The 21034-nt window shown below is 33.9% G+C and overlaps 1 protein-coding gene across 6 annotated transcripts in view; it reads left to right on the top strand.

Annotated features, from left to right (window-relative positions):
• The first annotated feature begins 15052 nt into the window (after positions 1-15052).
• LOC143071187 (insulin-like peptide receptor) overlaps positions 15053-21034 on the top strand; it is a 68444-nt gene continuing 62462 nt past the window's right edge. For 5 of the 6 annotated variants that reach the window (XM_076245347.1, XM_076245344.1, XM_076245346.1 and 2 more), the window contains exon 1: positions 15053-15730. In XM_076245347.1, coding sequence (XP_076101462.1) covers positions 15604-15730 — 127 coding nt within the window. In that variant the 5' untranslated portion in view covers positions 15053-15603. The remainder of the gene's footprint in view (positions 15731-21034) is intronic. The other variant, XM_076245348.1, reaches the window with a different exon arrangement.

The following is a 21034-nucleotide window of genomic DNA, read 5'->3' as shown; positions in this document are numbered from 1 at the left end:
ACATAGGGGTAAAATGCAGTTTTTGGCTTATAACTCAAAAACCAAAGCATTTAGAGCAAATCTGACATGGGGGTAAAATTGTTCATCAGGTCAAGATCTATCTGCCCTGAAATTTTCAGATGAATCGGACTACCCGTTGTTGGGTTGCTGCCCCTGAATTGGTAATTTTAAGGAAATTTTACTGTTTTTGGTTATTATCTTGAATATTATTATAGACAGAGATAAACTGTAAACAGCAATAATGTTCAGCAAAGTAAGATTTACAAATAAGTCAACCTGACCCAAATGGTCAGTTGACCCCTTTATGAGTTATTGCCCTTTATAGTCAATTTTTAACCATTTTTCGTAAATCTTAGTTATCTTTTAGAAAAATCTTCTCCTCTGAAACCACTGGGCTAATTTAAACCAAACTTGGCCACAATCATCATTGGGGTATCTAGTTTAAAAAATGTGTCCGGTGACCCGGCCAACTAACCAAGATGGCCACCACGGCTAAAAATAGAACATAGGGGTAAAATGCAGTTTTTGGCTTATAACTCAAAAACTAAAGCATTTAGAGCAAATCTGACATGGGGGTAAAATTGTTTATAGGGTCAAGATCTATCTGCCCTGAAATTTTCAGATGAATCGGACAACCTGATGTTGGGTTGCTGCCCCTGAATTGGTAATTTTAAGGAAATTTTGCTGTTCTTGGTTATTATCTTGAACATTATTATAGATAGAGATAAACTGTAAACAGCAATAATGTTAAGCAAAGTAAGATTAACAAATAAGTCAACATGACCGAAATGGTCAGTTGACCCCTTTAGGAGTTATTGCCCTTTATAGTCAATTTTTAACCATTTTTCGTAAATCTTAGTAATCTTTTACAAAAATCTTCTCCTCTGAAACTACTGGGCCAAATTAATCCAAACTTGGCCAAAATCATCTTTTGGATTAGTAGTTTGAAAAATGTGTCCGGTGACCCGGCCATCAAACCAAGATGGCCGCCATGGCTAAAAATAGAACATGGGGTAAAATGCAGTTTTTGGCTTATAACTCAAAACCCAAAGCATTTAGAACAAATATGACAGGGGTAAAATTGTTTATCAGTTCAAGATCTATCTGCCCTTAAATTTTCAGATGAATCGGACAACCCGTTGTTGGGTTGCTGGCCCTGAATTAGTAATTTTAAGGAAATTTTTCTTTTTTTGGTTATTATCATGAATATCATTATAGACAGAGATAAACTGTAAACAGCAATAATGTTCACCAAAGTAAGATTTAAAAATAAGTCAACATGACTGAAATGGTCAGTTGACCCCTTTAGGAGTTATTGCCCTTTATAGTCAATTTTTAACCATTTTTCGTAAATCTTAGTAATCTTTTACAAAAATCTTCTCCTCTGAAACTACTGGGCCAAATTAATCCAAACTTGGTCACAATCATCTTTTGGGTTAGTAGTTTGAAAAATGTGTCCGGTGACCCGGCCTTCCAACCAAGATGGCCGCTATGGCTAAAAATAGAACATGGGGTAAAATGCAGTTTTTGGCTTATTACTCAAAACCCAAAGCATTTAGAGCAAATCTGACATGGGGTAAAATGTTTATCAGGTCAACATTTATCTGCTCTGAAATTTTTAGATGAATCGGACAACCCGTTGTTGGGTTGCTGACCCTGAATTGTTAGTTTTAAGGAAATTTTGCTGTTTTTGGTCATTATCTTGAATATTATTATTGATAGAGATAAACTGTAAACAACAATAATGTTCAGCAAAGTAAGATTTACAAATTAGTCAACATGACCGAAATGGTCAATTGACCCCCTTAGGAGTTATTGTTCTTTAGAGTCAATTTTTAACAATTTTCATAAAATTTGTAAATTTTTACTAACATTTTCCACTGAAACTAATGGGCCAAGTTCATTATAGATAGAGATAATTTTAAGCAGCAAGAATGTTCAGTAAAGTAAGATGTACAAACACATCACCATCACCAAAACACAATTTTGTCATGAATCCATCTGCTTCCTTTAATATTCACAAAGACCAAGGTGAGCGACACAGGCTCTTTAGAGCCTCTAGTTTTTTTTATCATGACGAAGACATCAAGATGATAAACTCTGCGATAACCATGTGCTCAAATTAGATAAAAAAATTTCAGATGCATTTTTCCTCTAAGTTTAAAAATTGTTAATCGATTTTCCGAAGTACACCAAAGTGAACTTATCAATAAGGTCGTCAAAATATCCTTCAGAAGGATTGTCAAGTGACTACAGATGATGATCACTTGAAAGCGACATGATCGTTTAAACGGCATTCCTGGTCTTGTCAGTGATAAGACATAGAGTTACTGACTTGCATCGCAAAACAATTACGACCGAATTTTCCATTTGAAGTACACATGAGAATCCCGATGTATTTATAGTCAAACGTGATCCAAGATTTGTTACTTGATAATCCATTGTCAATTACGTAACAAGAAACCTCTGTGGTGCTATATATATTGTGTATATAATTGTCAATGTACGTCACTGAAATTTGAAATTTTAATTATATCATTGACATTAGAAACTATAAAGGTAGCAGGATTAACAGTAGCTTTAAAATCAGCGAGACCATACTATAGATACAATACAATGCATTAAAATCAGTGAAACCATAATATGAATAAAATACAATACAGCTATTTTGTTGTGTGCATTGGTCATATTTATTCCAACTGCGTGCCGGCATTCCAATTTGATACACACGTGCCGCCCCATCCTCATCGATGTTTTCCTTTATTTAATTTTCAACGGTTTGAGGTCGTTTCTGAAAAAGAATGAAAGAGGCTTACAATAATTGTTACTTCACTCTACTCCACTTACAGAGTATATATATCTATAATAATTCTCTGATTATTCTAACTCTCATACTTTGTAAATATATATATATATAGAGAGAGAGAGAGAGAGAGAGAGAGAGAGCTAGAGAGAGAGAGAGAGAGAGAGAGAGAGAGAGAGAGAGAGAGAGAGAGAGAGAGAGAGAGAGAGAGAGAGAGAGAGCATCTACCACATTGAAATGAAATAGAGGACAGTCTAGCTAGCTTTTGCTATCAGATGTTCCTTGATCCTTGATGTAGGTGTTTTTACATGCGGCAACTAAACTAAGCGTTCGTTATTGTAAAATCGAAGTCGTCGTTTTCCAGTTTCAGTTTCAGGTTAGGCGTAACTATTGTATGAGCATGCACCAACATGCATTCACGTCGACAAAGTAAATGTATGTGAGGATAGTGGCTATGACATTTTCTCTTTTTTTATATAGGTTTTTTACACTAGTAATTTTTGGGGCCCTTTATAGCTTGCTGTCCGATGTGGGCGTAGGCTCCGTGTTGAAGACCGTACGTTGACGTATAATGGTTCACTTTTATAAATTGTGACTTGGATGGAGAGTTGTCTCACTGGCACTCATACCACATCTTCCTATATCTATGTAACAAAAATTAGAAGTTTGCCAACCAAACACTTTTCATTCTTCTCCTATGCCATCGAAACATGAATGCTAATGAACTAAAATTGAATGGTTAAAGAGAGAACAAAACGACCAAAGAGCAAAAAACAGCCGAAGGCCAGTGATGGGTCTTCATTCAACACAGAGACAAAATCCCGTACCCGGAGGCGGGCGTTAGCTGGCCCCTAAGCAAAATGTGTACCACTTCAATGAAAATGGTCGTCACATCAAACTCCAAAACATTTAAATGAACTAAAACTAAACAAAAAACATACAAGACTTATAAAGTCATTTCGAGACCTCTCATAGCTGACTATGCGGTATGGGATTTGCTCATTGATGAAGGCCGTGCAGTGACCTATAGTTGTTAATTTCTGTGTCATTTTGGTCTCTTGTGGACAGTGGTCTCATTGGTAATCATACCACATCTTCTTTTTTATAAGACTAATAAAGGCCTTGCTTGCAAGTAGAACATGTATCGTGTGGTGAGAGGTATTAACCGGTAGAGACGACACGAAACCTGTTCAGCTCGTATGACATCATTCCATAAAATTGTCACAGCTCTTGTAGAATTCCGTTTATTAACGACAAGACTCAAAAAAAAGTAAAATCATTTTTCAAGGGAGATAACTCCATCAAAGGGTCAACTGAGTATTTCGGTGATTAAAGTGCATTGTTGATCTTTGTTTTATTAATCACTGTTTTTTTTTCTTTTTCTGTGATTTTTCTTTATCTTTGTTTGCCAAAATAAATAAACATAAAAAAATGGAAAAAAATACTCTTTCAAAGAAAAAAACTACTCATGGAACATCTTGTCCTGGTGATCAATTTTGCTATTGGTAGTTTCTCTCTATTTCTATATTTCGAAATAAAAAACCCAAAAGACGAGGAAACCTCGTTATTCAAGAGTCGAAGAAGAAAGGCACAGGTATCTCTCAAAGGGATAACAATTCTACTCATGCATGTATCACTATTTGCAATATTTGAAGGCAATACATACAGAATATTGCCATAGATCTAATAAAAATAAATTTATATTTAACCTTTTTAACTACTAGTATTGAAATTTGAATCTATGGAAAATACTTCTCTTATATACATAAATGTTGAGTGTTACCAAAGATTTTAAGTTTTTCATATATCAATATCTTTGTCAAGTCTTCTTGGAGTTTTACGAAACTGCGACAGAAAACATTGAGAATCGAAATGGGGAATATGCCGAAGAGACATCAACCCGACAAAAGAGCAGATAACAGCCGAAGGCCACCAATTGTTTTCGACGCAACGATAAAATCACGCACACGGGGTGGACCTCGGCTAGCCCCTGAAAAAAACGGTACAATTTCAGTGAAAATGGACGTCAAACTTTTCAACCAAACATATAAATGAACTAAACATAAAAATTATACAAGACTATCAAAAGCCAGGGGCTTCTGACTTGAGACAGGCGCTAAAAAAAGCGGCTGAGTTAAACATGTTTTGTGAGATCTCAATACCCCCCCCCACACCCCTTAAAACTCTAGCCAATGAAGAATAAAGAAACACATGTAGCAATACGCACAGTAAAACTCAGTTTAAAAGAAGTCCGAGTCCGATATCAGAAAAGGTAACAAAAGATACTGAGCAAAAGTACAATGATACATAAAATGACAAATGACTGCTGTAGCAGTTACTGACATTCCAGCCCCAGACATCAGTTAAACTGATTGAAAGATTGCGTCATCATCATATGAAAATCAATCACAATCCCTCTCGTAAGGGGTTTAGTATCATACCATCATAAAATATATGAGAACAAAATAACCCGCATCATGCCAACAGCTGGGCTATAGAATAAATGTGTTTATTTCCTATGCAAAGACCTTATGAGTGAATCAATATAAATACCAAAATATGCAATCCTTAATGACTTGAAAGCAGTATCGTAACTATATCCCTTCTGAATAAGTCTGTTGAAATAATTGGTAAGTTTTTGAGGTGAATGCCGATACTTTTCAATCTAATTAAAAACCGATCTCTCATCGCTCCCGTTTTCTGATATGTCGCGTGGGAGATCTAACGAAACCCTCTTTGAGGTCACATGTGAGTGAACTAAAAGTTATGAATTTATAACGATATGCAAATGAGTTGACGACCTATTTATAAGCCAATCAAAAAAGTTTATGAATTATTTTGACTGACAATTTCGTCGTAATTAAAATGAGTTACATCCCTTTACCTTACGATAAACTTTCAAGATCGTGGAAGACTCAATTTCATTGGCCGAAAAAGACACACCTACGAGGTCACTCACATGTGACCTCAAAGCGGGTTTCGTTAGATCTCCCACGCGACATATAAGAAAACGGGAGTGATGAGAGATCGGTTTTTAATTAGATTGGATACTTTTGTGCTTTGTAAAGGATATTACCACAACAGATTGGGTGTGAAATACCTGATTAATAAGATGTCTGCATGCTGATTTATATTTACGAATGGTGTCCTTATACCGATGATAAAATTAAGTAAACGTTTTACGACTAGTTTGCGATATCGAAAACCCGTTTAATATTACTAAATAATTTTTCAGTAATACAGAGATTTCTTTCGTTAAAATCAAATACGCTGCTAAATACACGAGCGAATCGAACAAGTTGAGATATGCAAAACACCATAAGATGATGGCAAGGGAGAGACCGTCACCATTTAAAAATGGATAATTAACAATTGGAGAATGAAAAAAATCATCTCTTTTATGATTAATTTTGGTATCAAGCTTCCTTTTGAAGATAGATATCAAGATCTAGGAAAGGGCAGCGTTCATTGTAAGTATTAGCTTTATTTAAAGTCAGCTTGGCAGGATACATCCCATAAGTGTACATACTGAAGTCGTCATTATTGAGAGACAATATATCATCCAAATATCTAAAAGTGCTATCTAATTTTTCAATTAGATCATGGAAGTATTATATTGACAATATAATTCTTCCATGATCAGATGTTGTTTCGATGGGTCTTTGCTGATTTTAGTAATAAAATATAACTCATAGCAAAATAGAAACAGGTCTGCAATAAGTTGTGCACAGTTATAGTCCCCATGAGAATTCCAATTACTTGACGTGATACGGAATCTCCAGAGGCTTTTTTATAAATCAAGAGACAGTATCCTGCACCAATTTTTTAAAAATTTTACATTTCATTTTTCAATAATTTGCGAAAAGTTTTTTTTTGCATTTAACATTGAACTACATGGGTATCAATACCTTTGTCAAACCTTCACATGGACAGTAGCTTTTGTAAAAATCCAAACGCAGTATTCAGAGCAACATTTTGAAATATTGTATTTTGCGCATTCTGTAGTTAAAAGAACTAATTTCTAGAGTAAAATATATTAAAAAAAAACGAAGTAAGCTTTGAAAAAATCTTAACTGTTAATTAACAAATAATTGTCCATTAAAATTAAACTACTAACCCCGGGTAGTAGTATGTTTTATACTCGGGAGCCGGAGCAAAAAAAAAAACAACTTTAAACTTGTATTCGAGATTGCATTGAGCGTGTAGGTAAAGGTAAAATCTTTGGTTAGCTTTAATACTTGCTAGCTGAACCATTATTAGGTAAGGTATACGAAATAGCCTAGTCCTACAGACAAATACTGATTTGTTATCTGTCGGACTATATATACTCTTTTTAAAAGGAGGGTAGCTTACTTAACGTTATAATGACTTCACGGTTCACTTAGCAAGCAAGCAAGCTACCAAATATATTACCTTTACCTACACACGCTATATGCAATCGCTTGTAGCAGAGTCGAATATATTCCTCTTTATGTAGGGGACGACCATTTGATATTCGGGGGGGGGGGGGAGGCAGGAGGATTTTGAAAATAAATAACTCAGCCTTGATAATCACAAAAATATATGGTTTGTTCTGTGGTAGTTTGAAAATAAATTACCTGACTTGCAATGTATAGAAAATAAATAAATTCAGCAGGTCTAATCGAAAGTATGAGATGGCACCAGATTCTTCATAAATTCATCTTTTTTTTCCCCAAAATTATCGGGAAACACTTCCCAATTTTTTTTAATAACAAAATTATAAATATTATTCAAATATACTTGAAATGTCTGAAAATTGGTTTCATTTAACTTGAGGTATATTGTCTCAGAAAACCTTACTTCACTTTTATTTTAACAGGGCCGTAACTACATGTTGGAAATTTCAAAACCAAACGCTTGTCTCCATATCAAATTGTGTTCACGGCCTTGCAAGAAGAAAGTTCTGTTTCCCTCAGACTTATAGCCCTGATTTTCCGGGATCAATGTTTCTTATTTATTTGTCTTTTGTTCATTGATTTCCCGTCTGTATTCTGTTAGTGTTCCATTCCTATTGTAATCTAGTAATTTTGTACTGAACTTGGTCATGAGTTTAAAAAAAAACAGCAGCCACAGGCTTAACTATGTGAATTCCAATTTTGCTTAATCATGCACATTGGTCCTTTGATGTTGTCCCTAGAAACTCCAGTCTTACACTGAATTTATACATTTTGCTTTGAGACCAAAATATTGTCAAAAAATTATTAAAACAAAACTCATTTTCAGATTATGAAATGGTCTTCGGAACACCCAGAAAGCATGATTTTGTGTCATTTGTTCTATAGCTTCTTGGGCCTTCAGTGGCTCCAAAACCCTTCAAAATTTGTTTTGCCTCGCTCCGCTCGACATAGCATGTTTGCCAATACATTTAAAAGTGCCTAGTTATAACTAAACTTTAAAAATATGTATGTATGCAATACATGTATATGCAGTTGAGAATTTAAAAGATTCATTTCTGCAGAGGAGGAATGGTTAATCTAATTAAGTGGTACATAATGACTTGACTATACTATATGTATTACATGTATTTATAATAAACAAATCTTTATTGTATGTTTTCGAATATCAAAAATATAGTTGTGAAAATGAATAATCAGTCCCTTGCTTTAATGAAAATGAAAAATCTTGCTTCAACAGTGCAGAAAATGAATAATCTGTCCTCTTAGTTTACAAAAATAAATAACCGATCAAAAACAAATACAAATCCTCCTGCGCCCCCCCCCCCCCCCCCAGAATATCAAATGGTCGTCCCCTTAGAGAGTAACTTATGATTATAATTGCTCAATGACCAGTCTGAGTTCATAAGTTTACCCCGTGGTATTTGAAAGGGTCTTTAGTTTTCTTTGTATAGTGTTTAGTGGAAACCTGATCCTCGTTTATTTTTTTTCCTTTTGTGCTGTCTTTTCCACTACAACTCGTGATGTTATGTCCCCTTGGTACAGTAGATCTTCTTTTTTCATCAATTGGCGTCCGTCATCCGTCGTCTGTCAACTTTTACATAAATCTTGTCCTCTGAAACTACTGATACAATTGTGTTCGTATACACCGTCTATACAAACCAACATTGCCGACATTGCTCAAAATTAAAAACATTTGGATAAAATGCTAATTTTTAGCTCTACCAATTGACTGTATACGTCAAAACAGCCGGACAGACAACCTCTTATAAAAAATTTTTTTATGTCTTTTATAACAATTTTTACCATTTTTTTTATTGCCTTTTATGACAATTTTTACCATTTTTTTTTTTACATCGCGATGACCGTTAAGGCATTCCTTATTAACCTCAGTTTCAGGTATAGAGTTGGGTTTTTTCTGAGACAAGTGCGTTTTACCATCCACAATTAAAAAAATAACCCCGCCTCTACTTCTGCTTTCGGTAGGAATTGGTATCCGTTATTACAATTAAAAAAAACACAACATTTTTTCAAATAATTTATTGAACCTATTCGGACTATCAACAGCATCAGCCTTATATCTTGCAAGCTATGAGTACTGTCGGTTATTTTTTGTTAATTTTTTTTTTGGGGGGGGGGGTGGCGGTAAAACTATACCGTTAGACTTTGAATATGTATGAAGGATGTTCTAGAGATTATGCAAGCTGTACATTTTTTTGTCATATCCAATCGCTGCTTTTTTCATAAAACTGTTGCTTCTAACGATTTATCGTTGACGTGCGTTTCATACAGTGTTATTTACAGAATGAGAATCCCAGATTGAGAAATTAGCATTCTTTTTTATTGTTGTTGAAGTAAACGTTTCCGAACAAACGAAATATACATAGCTAAGAGAAGTATTAAGAGTATATACAGTTATAATCACTCAGATTAATACTTATATAATTTATTAGGATGCAATAAGGCTTTGATTGTTTATCCAAATATAAGTCCCAACAAAAAACATAAATTCCAACATAAGAAAAAAAAAACATATTTCCCTTTCCATACTTTAGGATCAACAAAACAGAATTTAATCAAACTTGCTTTCATTAGAATTTAGAAAGTATAGTCCTTCAAAAAGGATTCGATACTAGCGTGAAATATGGTATTAATGTTTTCCCCTATCCAACGACGTTTTCAATTCACAGAAAAATAATTAATAATCTGAGAAAGTTCAAAACGGAATGTTATCGATTTTTATATTGGTTTCTTTTTATATGATGCACTATGCACTTGTCAATACCGTTACCCTTTTCCCTAGTTAGACCAGGATAACAGAAACTATAAAATATGCAACTTTATAATATAATTAAAAATTAATTTGCAATTTCCTTTAAGTTCAAATTTTCACGTGTCAAAACAGACACAGTGTATACTATACCATCCTAGTTGTCTAAAGAGTGAGATACTGAGTACTAAGTAAAGATCCGTAATATTTGCCAGTTCTTAGATGTTTAGAAATTTTCCAAACTCAGATTTCATAAAGAATTTTGCATAATTATGTTGCTTATAGAGAAGTTTTCAAAGATATTCGCAGTTTTATCAATTCAAGTTGCGTTTTAGCCAGGTATTAATTCTCATCTTCGCTATAGCCAATCCGTTTTTCTGTGGAAAATTCTATGCACTGCAAATTAAAAATCTCAGATATGTTTTCTGCAAAAATTGCAATTTTAAAATTGAGAAAGCAAATGGGGAATGTGTCAAAGCGACAACAACCCGACCATAAAGCAGACAACAGCCGAAGGCCACCAATGGGTCTTCAATGTAGTGTTATGATATTGTAATTATTATGTTTATTTATGTTGGCCTAATTTGTGTTGTATGGCCTGATAGTTGTTTACCAAATAATCTTATAACTGTGCAGTTTAGGAATCACTGGAACAATCACAGAATGATTGGAACTTTCTAGAATGATCCTTTATAAAAGATGCGTAATTTAAACTTCTACGTTATTCCAGAAACTTCCGTTGTAACTTTCCAGGATTTTCCACAATGTTCCATTATAGAGTGTTCCAGAATTTTCCATGACAACACTATATATACAGACACTAAAGTTAAACTCTCATAATTAAACTTGGACATAGACATTGATAGACATTAGTATTCACAGCATTTGGATTGACACTTTTATTCTACAAACAACATCATACTGGATTGTGACCTTAGTAGTGAACATAATATTCAGATTGGATTCCGAAAGATTTCCGGATACAGATAAAGATAACAGATTGGACTCATATTTTGACAGTTAAGTTAACAGTAAATTTTGTGTAATACCTTTTGTAAACTTTTGTATAATAAATATTGTTAAATTTTACTATTGATTTGTGTCTTTTGTTGGCTACAATTTAAAGGCGATTTCTGGCCGTAACAGTAGCGAGAAACACCCGCACCCGTAGGCGTCCTTCAGCTGGCCCCTTAAAAAATATGTATACTAGTACAGTGATATTAAATAGACGTCAAACTAAACTCCGAATTATACACAAGAAACTAAAATTAAAAATCATACAAGACTAACAAAGGCCAGAGGCTCCTGACTTAGGACAGGCTCAAAATTGCGGCGTTTATAACTATAATACTGCCGTTTAAATTCTTCACATACAAGAGAAGCTAGTAAAATACCGAAATGCTGTGTTGTTTTACTCTATATCTAAATACATTTTGATAGATATAAGAAGATGTGGTATGAATGCCAATGAGACAACTCGATTTCCATCCAAGTTTCAATTTATAAAAGTAAACCATTATAGGTCAAAGTACAGTCTTCAACACGGAGCCTTGGCTCACACCGAACAGCAAGCTATGAAGGACGCCAAAAAATAACTATTGTAAAATCCTTCAAACGAGAAAACCAACGGTCTAATCTTTATAAAAAACGAGAAACAAGAAACAATTATGAACCACAGCAGCAAACGAAACTACTGAACATCTGAGATTCCTGACTTAAGACAGATGCAAACAATTGTAGCGGGTTTAAACGTTTTAATGGTACCAAACCTTAATCCTTATCTGAAAAATAGTGTAATATCACAACATAGAAAGACACACTATAAAATATCAATTGAAATTGCCTAACTGACCCAATCAATGAGACATATTAACACAAGTGACTGAACATACACTGAACGAATACAATTTCAGTTAAAACAACAAAACCTTACTTGATCATACTTGAACAAAATCCGCCATTTGGTTGTGTTCATGTTGCTCATTCTTTTCGGTTTCGATGCTGACAGTGGCGAAGAAAGTTTGCCACTGACTTTGGGGTTTGGATGTCCCATTGTTATCTCAGGCCTGGATTGTTTCAATCACAAAATTATATATGTATATTAATCAGCTCAATCGCATATATGTAAGTGTGACATAAAATACAAATTATGAAAAAATATCATATATCCTAGCTGAGACTACTATATAGTAGTCTCAGATCCTAGTTTATTTTTTGTGTGGTCTAAATTTATTAACAACTTGTGTTTTTTTTTTTCCAAATCGGAAGTTAACTTACTCTATTTGTTTGTTTGGTCGCTGGTAGTTGAAAACTACTTAGCTATGATTTCATGTGAAAATGACCGAAAAATAGAAAAAAGAAACTCAAGGTGAGTGGACGGAGAATTCTTTTCCTTTTTTTTTTTTTTGCTTTTCACTAATAGAAGTTAGCCCTCCTCTCACATTTCAGTTGACTCCTTCGCCACTCTGTATATTAGGCTGATTTTTTGCGAGAAGAAAACTTAAATAAACGAAATGGGGTATACTTTCTGCTACCTTATACCGAGTTTCATCTTTTCCGATAACAATATACAAACCTCGGATCAATTTATCATTTTGGTCACAAGTATCCATGACTGAATTTCTCTTGTTAATTAGACCTTGTGTTATCTCATCAAAATGCAATAAACCTTTACGTTTATATATGTTTATTATAATTTAATAGTTTTTTTTTCACAGTATGTGGTATTTGTATATTGAGATACAGCTACAATTCATCAAGTGTTTTAGATACGCAACAATGAGTGTTTTAGATAAAGCATAATTTATCATTTTGATAAAAATAATGAAATTCTTTCAACTACTTAAATTCTTTGAAATTATTTTATTTATTTTTTTCTGAAAAATATTTAGTAAAATAAAAATTTGTTGAAAAGAAACCGCTATACAACATCAGTTATATATATTTTAATCATTTTAGTTATACAAGCTACCGTTAAAATAAAAATAATATAAAAACAAGAATGTGTCCACAGTACACGGATGCCCCACTCACACTATCATTTTCTATGTTTAAAGGACTGTGAAATTGGAATAAATTCTCTAATTTGGCATTAAAATTAGAATGATCTTATCAAAGGGAACATGTATACTAAAATTCAAGTTGATTGGACTTCTACTTTATCAAAAACTACCTTGACCAAAAACTTTAACCTGAAATTTGCACTATCATTTTCTATGTTCAGTGAACCGTAAAATTGGGGTCAAAACTCTAATTTGGCATTTAAATTAGAAAGATCATATCATAGGGCACATGTATACTAAGTTTCAAGTTGATTGGACTTCAACTTCATCAAAAACTACCTTGACCAAAAACTTTAACCTGAAATTTGCACTATCATTTTCTATGTTCAGTGAACCGTAAAATTGGGGTCAAAACTCTAATTTGGCATTTAAATTAGAAAGATCATATCATAGGGCACATGTATACTAAGTTTCAAGTTGATTGGACTTCAACTTCATCAAAAACTACCTTGACCAAAAACTTTAACCTGAAATTTGCACTATCATTTTCTATGTTCAGTGAACCGTAAAATTGGGGTCAAAACTCTAATTTGGCATTTAAATTAGAAAGATCATATCATAGGGCACATGTATACTAAGTTTCAAGTTGATTGGACTTCAACTTCATCAAAAACTACCATGACCAAAAACTTTAACCTGAAGCCAAAAACTTTAACCTGAAATTTGCACTATCATTTTCTATCAGTGAACCGTAAAATTGGGGACAAAACTCTAATTTGGCATTTAAATTAGAAAGATCATATCATAAAGAACATGTGTACTAAGTTTCAAGTTGATTGGACTTCAACTTCATCAAAAACTACCTTGACCAAAAACTTTAACCTGAAGCGGGACAGACGGACGAACGAACAGACGAACGAACGAACAGACGGACGGACGAACGGACGCACAGACCAGAAAACATAATGCCCCTCTACTATCGTAGGTGGGGCATAATTACACACCTTCATAAATTAAGATTTGAATTATTGTGTCAAGAAAACGCAAAAAAGAGAATCGAATGACAACTTCATAAGGAAATTACAGTAATGAAGATCCCACTCTGCCAACCTACAATCGTTCATCTTCAATGTCATATATTTTTTTGTCAATATCAATACATATATAGCAATCATGCCACAGTCGAGGAGTTACAGTAGACAATTAATACGTGTAGTAGACATTTTTTTTTAACAAGGAAATGCTCCCAAAACAGCAAGATGCATTTACAGATAAAGTTTGCAGAGCAATGAAATTGAAAATTGTTCAGTTATATACAAACTTGTAGGATTGCGTTTTATAGAGAGAAAAAAAACGTCCGACTAAAATTGATCGTAATTTACATTGGACCCATGCTGCAGGCAGCTGAAATCATGATTAAAATGTCATAATTGATATATTTTGGAAGTTTAAAATACGATCACAAAGAGTGGTATAAAATTAACTTAAAAGTATTAAATAGTGTGCATAATCCCATTTGATAAACAATTGATGAACATATTTGTTTGTGTAAAATCCCAATCATGTTTGATTATTTTTGATATTAAATATATGTTGTAATTTAGCTTTTTTTTTTCGGAATAAAACAAATCACTAAAAAACGTGTCTGCATTTTAATGAAATTAATAAATATCTCATAGAAGCATCACATTTGACAAAACCATGACTGCGTTTATTTTTTCTGTTCATTATATTGCCCCTATTGACTTGAACAAATACCAAACACATTTTTTCTGCAATTTATAGTCTTTATCTACTTTAATTGCAGGGTTTTCAAATGCTTAAAAAATATGAAATTATAAATTTTAGTAAATTCTGTGTTAAAAACTGAAGGAAACCGGTGTTAAATTCCACAATATATCTTTGACGTTATTGGCAATATTTTGGAAATTAGACAAAATGACCACAAGCGGTAGTCTACAATACTACAAAATAGACTTTAGGTGGTGACCTTGATCGTTTTGGATACGAAACTACAGCATTGATCATGGTTGTAGCTCTGAATGACTAATTGACCAATCATCTAACGAGGTTGTTTACGTCTTGTTTTCCGCTATGTACATTGAAATGGAGGTAAAAAATAAGTATTAATTTATCAAATACACATTGGAATTGTTTTTTTGTGATGTAAAAATCGGTCAAGGTGATACTAGAATACATGTGAGATTAATTCGGATGCTCGGTTTTACTGTGGACTGTGAAAATGATGGACATTTCCGGGCTTGTTTTGCATGGTTTTTCAACAAACAATACAGAAGTTCAAGGCCTATTTCATGGATAGTTGTACTGAACAAATTATGAAACATTCAAAACGAGAATTTCATCAAAATGTAAAACCAAATCATCAATATTGTATTGGATTCATGTCTTTATCTTCATCGCAACATGCACATTTACATTTCTATTTCTCAAGGCCCAGGTTGCTGCCGTCATCACCATGTGTGAAATCATTCATCCAGATTCATTGATAAAATGACGATCAACAAAAACAACAGTGTGTACTTACTAAATATTTGCATTAACAAATTCTGTGATATTGTATAAACGTTTATTTTTAACATTTGATAGACTAAGATGAGATTTTCAATGGCTTCATCATGTATTATTATTTTCGTTTGTTGTGTATTGATGTCATTTGTGACAGGCAAGCGTTTGAGTGAAGGTTTCAACTCTCCACCAGCAACTGAACGGGAAGGAACTAGTAAGTTTTCTTAAACAGATAATTTATCACTAAATTCATTTTAAGAATGAACATAATCATGTTTACATGTTTACTAAGACAATCATTTTTGTACTTTGATTAATATTTTTTCTTTGACTTTATTTTTACTCGCTATAGTATAGTATAAACATAATCTCTTTTTTTGTAAAATTTTTGATAACAAATGTTTATCTGCTTTTTATCAATTGATTTTACTTGCAAGTCTTTTGATTCAACAAAAGAAATTGCTTGCCCACTCCTTTAATAGTATGGGTGGGCAGAGTGGACAAGCTAGAAATTTTGCCCACCCGGTGCCCACTCCCACTGGACGGGTGGGCAAAGCAAAAGAAACCTGTAGCGGGATATAAATATATAAGAAGATGTGGTATGAGTGCCAATGACACAATTCTCCATCCAAGTCACAATGTATAAAATGTTTACAATTACAATGAATAGGTCAAAGTATGGCATTGGACACCGCCTTGGCTCATACCAAACAGAAAGCTAATAAGGCCCCATAATAACAAGTGTAAAACAATAAAATCTGCAGGAAAACCATTGGTCTTATCTCTCTAAAAACAAAACACAAGAAACATTTATGAGGGATAGGACCTTTATTCAGGATAGGGTGTTTTTATGCTCAGGATTTAAGAATTGAACCTTTCAGGATTTGGAAATTCTTTTTTCAAATTTCAGGATGTCAGGACTTTAATGTATTTAAATTCAGGACTTCAGGATTTCGTGTTTTTAAGCCCAGGATTTCAGGATCAGGACCCCTCCTACCTCCCCCCTCATTTATGCACCACTGTCATGAGTGACATGACTGTCCAGACCAACAAACAAGAATCACTGAACAACAGGCGCATGACTTAACATGCTTAAGACAGGTGCTTACAAATGTCTTTCTTATTCTGTGTTGATAATGACAATAGATGGGTCATGTATATGATCTTATTCTTAATATTTCATAAGCTGGAGCTAAAAAATTGAAGTGATAAAAATGACATTTGGTGAATCTAAATCTTGCAAAACTTAGTTTCTTATATGTCCTACCAATTTACATTTAAATGTAAATAGGAAGAAAATGTATCTTAATTTGAGAATGGGAATGGGGAATATGTCAAAGACAGACAACAATCAGACTATAGAGCAGAAAACACTTACTATTTTACTGATATGTGTGTGTTTGATGTAAATTTTGAGAGTGTTCGTATGTGTCCTTATAAATATCCCTTTCCTCCATAATGACACTTTTGAGAGTGTTCGTGTGTCCTTATAATTATCCCTTTCCTCCATCCTTATAAATATCCCTTTCCTCCATAATGACGCTTTTTGACGCCACCCTCTTTACTCCATAATGACACCTTTTGACACCTGTATAGTTCCTCAGTTGAAATGTCTTGCCTACGAAAAAACTTTATCAGACTTGAGAAAAAAATTATATCAAATATAAAAAGGATATTCAAGAGAATATCTGACTGGAATTTCGTTGATGACATATTTGTTTTCACAATGCATTAATACTTGAAACCTGATGACATTTTTATGCAGTTAAGCTGCATTATGCGAGCACCCTAGATTTGGGTTCTACCCAATAAATGCTGAAATACTTGCCATTGTTATTATCTAGCTCGCTACTATGTTATATATAACTAATTGAACACTTTTTTAATACTTTTTATTCTGGATTACAAAAAATATGACCAGAAAAACCTTAAATGATCGTCGATTTATCCAAAAGTTTTGAAGTTACACGTAGGAAGTAGTGCTTATTAAGAATCCTTGTGTAGTTCATTATGACTTATGCTTTTGGCCAAGATGTCAAAGAACAATTGTATAAAATAGTTAATCGCCGAAAATCTCTTAAGACAAGTGGTTTAGATTTCTTAAATGGCAAAAGTCGTAGGAATATTGTTTGTCATCAATACGTAGTACAACTACGTCAGTAGTCTATTATTAAGTTCAATTGTTCATGCTGTTGGCGGCAATTTCAAATTAGAAAAAAAAATTTTCGTATCTTTTCAATTTGGAGGCAGGTGTGCAAATTAGCGGTGGTCCGAGGTCCGCGACCTTCCACTATTGCAAGCGGAATTTCGACTAGGATAGTTGGTTTCTAGCTACGCCCGACGTAGTCACCTTCCATTTGAAAGAAAATAAGAATTAACTTTGCAAACCTTTTCACCATGTTCACCAAAGTCTCCAATTTAACGAGCTAAAAACTTATGTTTATCATTTTTATTCATGACAGCGAGGTTCATTTTGTTCAACCGCTAGATTTAAACAGAAAATCGCAGACAAATATTGTATAAATTCGAGTAAAATCTTATCTGGTTGACAAAAACAACATTGTAAACACCTAACAATGGCGGCCGTGAAGACAAAATTTTACAATATCGGATCCGATTCCGGAAGCGGATAAGGGTAATTCCGGGTTTAGCGATCATTACAAAATAAATCAAAGCAGGTGAAAAAATACATCTATGCATGGTAAATAAATATAAACACTAGACTTGTAAACCAAAAGATAAATGTAAAAGAAATAAAAAGCAGAAAAATATTTTATACAGAAACTCAAAATTTTTTTTTGACAAATTTTAATTTAAAAATCCAATACAACGTGACAGCTGGGAACAGTATATCTAACAATATACATGTTCATGGTCACAGTCTAAATTTTCCTTATCAGTGATAAATGATGATAATACATGTTAGATGCTTTTAAAGTGTAAACATATTACTGCAATTTCGAAGGGTTATTTTTTATCTCAATTTTGAAGGGTCAATTAAAGTAGCTGAAAGTTTCTTTCTCTATTTTCACAAATAATGCAACTATATTATATATACCTGAATGTAAGTAAAGCATATGATATATAGGTGGCATTCTTTGGGCCACTCTACCCCTCCTGTTTATTAACTTGGAAACCGTCGAGCTCCCCACCCTAAACAGTAGGGGGAGATCCAGGATCTTAGGTTAGGAGGGGCGCAAACTTAAATTTTCTCCGAGTAGAGCGAGGCTAAAAAAAAATTGAGGTAAAATTATCGGAATATTCTTTATTAAGCTGAGAACAACCCATGCTTTGCAAATTTAAGGGGGTGCACGCCTGCCCCCCACCCCCCCCCCCCCTCGACTGAATCCGCCCCTGCATATATTCAAGTATAGGACAATATACTTTGAAACGGTTGAGATCCACACCCCTTAACCATATATATTCATGTTTGTGACAATATGAAAAATCAAATGAAATATAGGAAGAGTCGCTGGGGGTCACCTCAACCCTCCTGTTTTAGAATTTAAAAATGATCGAGATCCCCACCCCTAAACCATATATATTCATGTATGGGACAATATAACAAATCAGATGAAATATAGGGGAGTCCCTTGGGTCACCCCACTCCCTCCTGTTTGAGAATTTGAAACCTGTTGAGATCCCCACCCCTTAACCTTATATATTCATGTACGGGACAATATAACAATTCAAATGAAAGATAGCGCAGTCCCTTGGGACACTGTACACCCTCCTGTTTGAGAACTTGGAAATGGTCAAGATCCTCACCCTAAACCATATATACTCATGTATGGGACAATATAACAAATGAAATGAAATATAGAGGAAGTCCCTGTGGTCACCCCAACCCTCCTGTTTGAGAACTTGGAAACGGTCGAGATCCCCACACCAAAACAATATGTATTCATATATGGGCCAATATAACTAATTAAATCAAATATAGGGGGAGTCCCCGGGGTCACCCTACCCCTCCTGTTTGAGAACTTGGAAACCAATGAGATCCCACCCCTAAACCATATATATTTATGTATAGGACAATATAACAAATAAAATGAAATGTAGGGGAAGTCCCTAGGGTCACCCTACCCCCAGTGGCGGATCCAAAAATTTTCATAAGTGGGGGCCCACTGACTGACCTAAGAGGGGGCCCACTCCAGTCATGCTTCAGTGATCATTCTCTATATAAGCAACCAATTTTTTTCCCAAAAAAGGGGGGCAGCCCCCTAAATCCTCTGCCTACCCCTACCTGTTTGAGAACTTGAAAACCGTTGAGATCCCCACCCCTAAATTATATATATTCATATGTATGGGACAAAATAACAAATCATTTACATTTACTATGGGCAAGTCAGTCAGACCTCACCTTTGATCCCTGTTGTAGTAAACATTTGTCTGTTCGTGTCTCATAACTTTTGTACTATAGAACACAAATTCAGTTTTCTTTCCATGGAAACCAGTCCATTCATACTATTACATGTTCATACTAAGTCAACTTGAACTTCAAGCAGTCAAATAAAACCAAGGTTAACTACCAAGTAGAACAACTGCAATCATTGGGAACTTGTACCACTGCAGACTCACCATAAAAACATATACATTGCTATATGCATTGCTTTTGAAACATTGATAACATATAAATTATTTGCCTTAATAAATAAATCATTAGATACATTTTTGTAAACATAAATGTACTATATATGAATGTTTAATGTTGAGGCAACTTTGCCAGTTTTCATCATTACGGTTGCCTTGGTTTTTGGTTAACTGCCTTCAGCGCTTACAGCGCTTTGATTTAATTGAAAAATTCCTATGCAAATCAAGTATGTAAAAAACTATTTCCATGGAAGAAAGGGTTAAAGAAGCATTTTCCATGTTACATGATGTATTACCTATGTACTATAAACCATTTACTAACAGTGTATTGATTTATACATGTTTATATGTTGAAATGCTTATATAAGGATTTAAATTTGTGCTTTTTCACTTTTTGTCAATTCTGTTTACGGTAGCATGTATAAATACATGTATAATGTGTCTGTGCACATTTATGCTAAACTACAATTGTTTGAAGTGACGTTTATCAGACAAAGTGGCATAACTCAGACAAAAATTTCACACTGACACAGTATGGTTGTTTCGATTGTTGGCTAAACAAAAATTGCATTCAATATCAAATTTAGAAAAATTGAAACAGAAATTGAAAAATGTGAATGTCTTTCTGATATTCTAAATCTCCTTAATATGTTTATTATAAGTGGAAGAAAATGAGACAGTTTGAATAGTCATTTTATGTTTAATGCCATAGCGGATGGGGCATAAAGTTTACCCTTGTCCGTCTGTACACACGGACATACATTTGTATGTATTTGTACATCTTTACATACATGAGGCCACATGAAAATATATGTGTGGTTCCAGTTACCCGACCGACCCTAGTTAAACCCCCAACCCTAGAACTTTTTTTTCATTTCTGAAAAATAAATTTTCAAACGGATCAAATTTTAAGGAATGTGATTTA

Source organism: Mytilus galloprovincialis, chromosome 4 (genome assembly GCF_965363235.1).
Source record: "Mytilus galloprovincialis chromosome 4, xbMytGall1.hap1.1, whole genome shotgun sequence".
NCBI classification, from domain to species: Eukaryota; Metazoa; Mollusca; class Bivalvia; order Mytilida; family Mytilidae; genus Mytilus; species Mytilus galloprovincialis.
The sequence above is the reverse complement of the archived record's forward strand: the minus strand, read 5'-3'. Positions and strand labels throughout refer to the sequence as shown.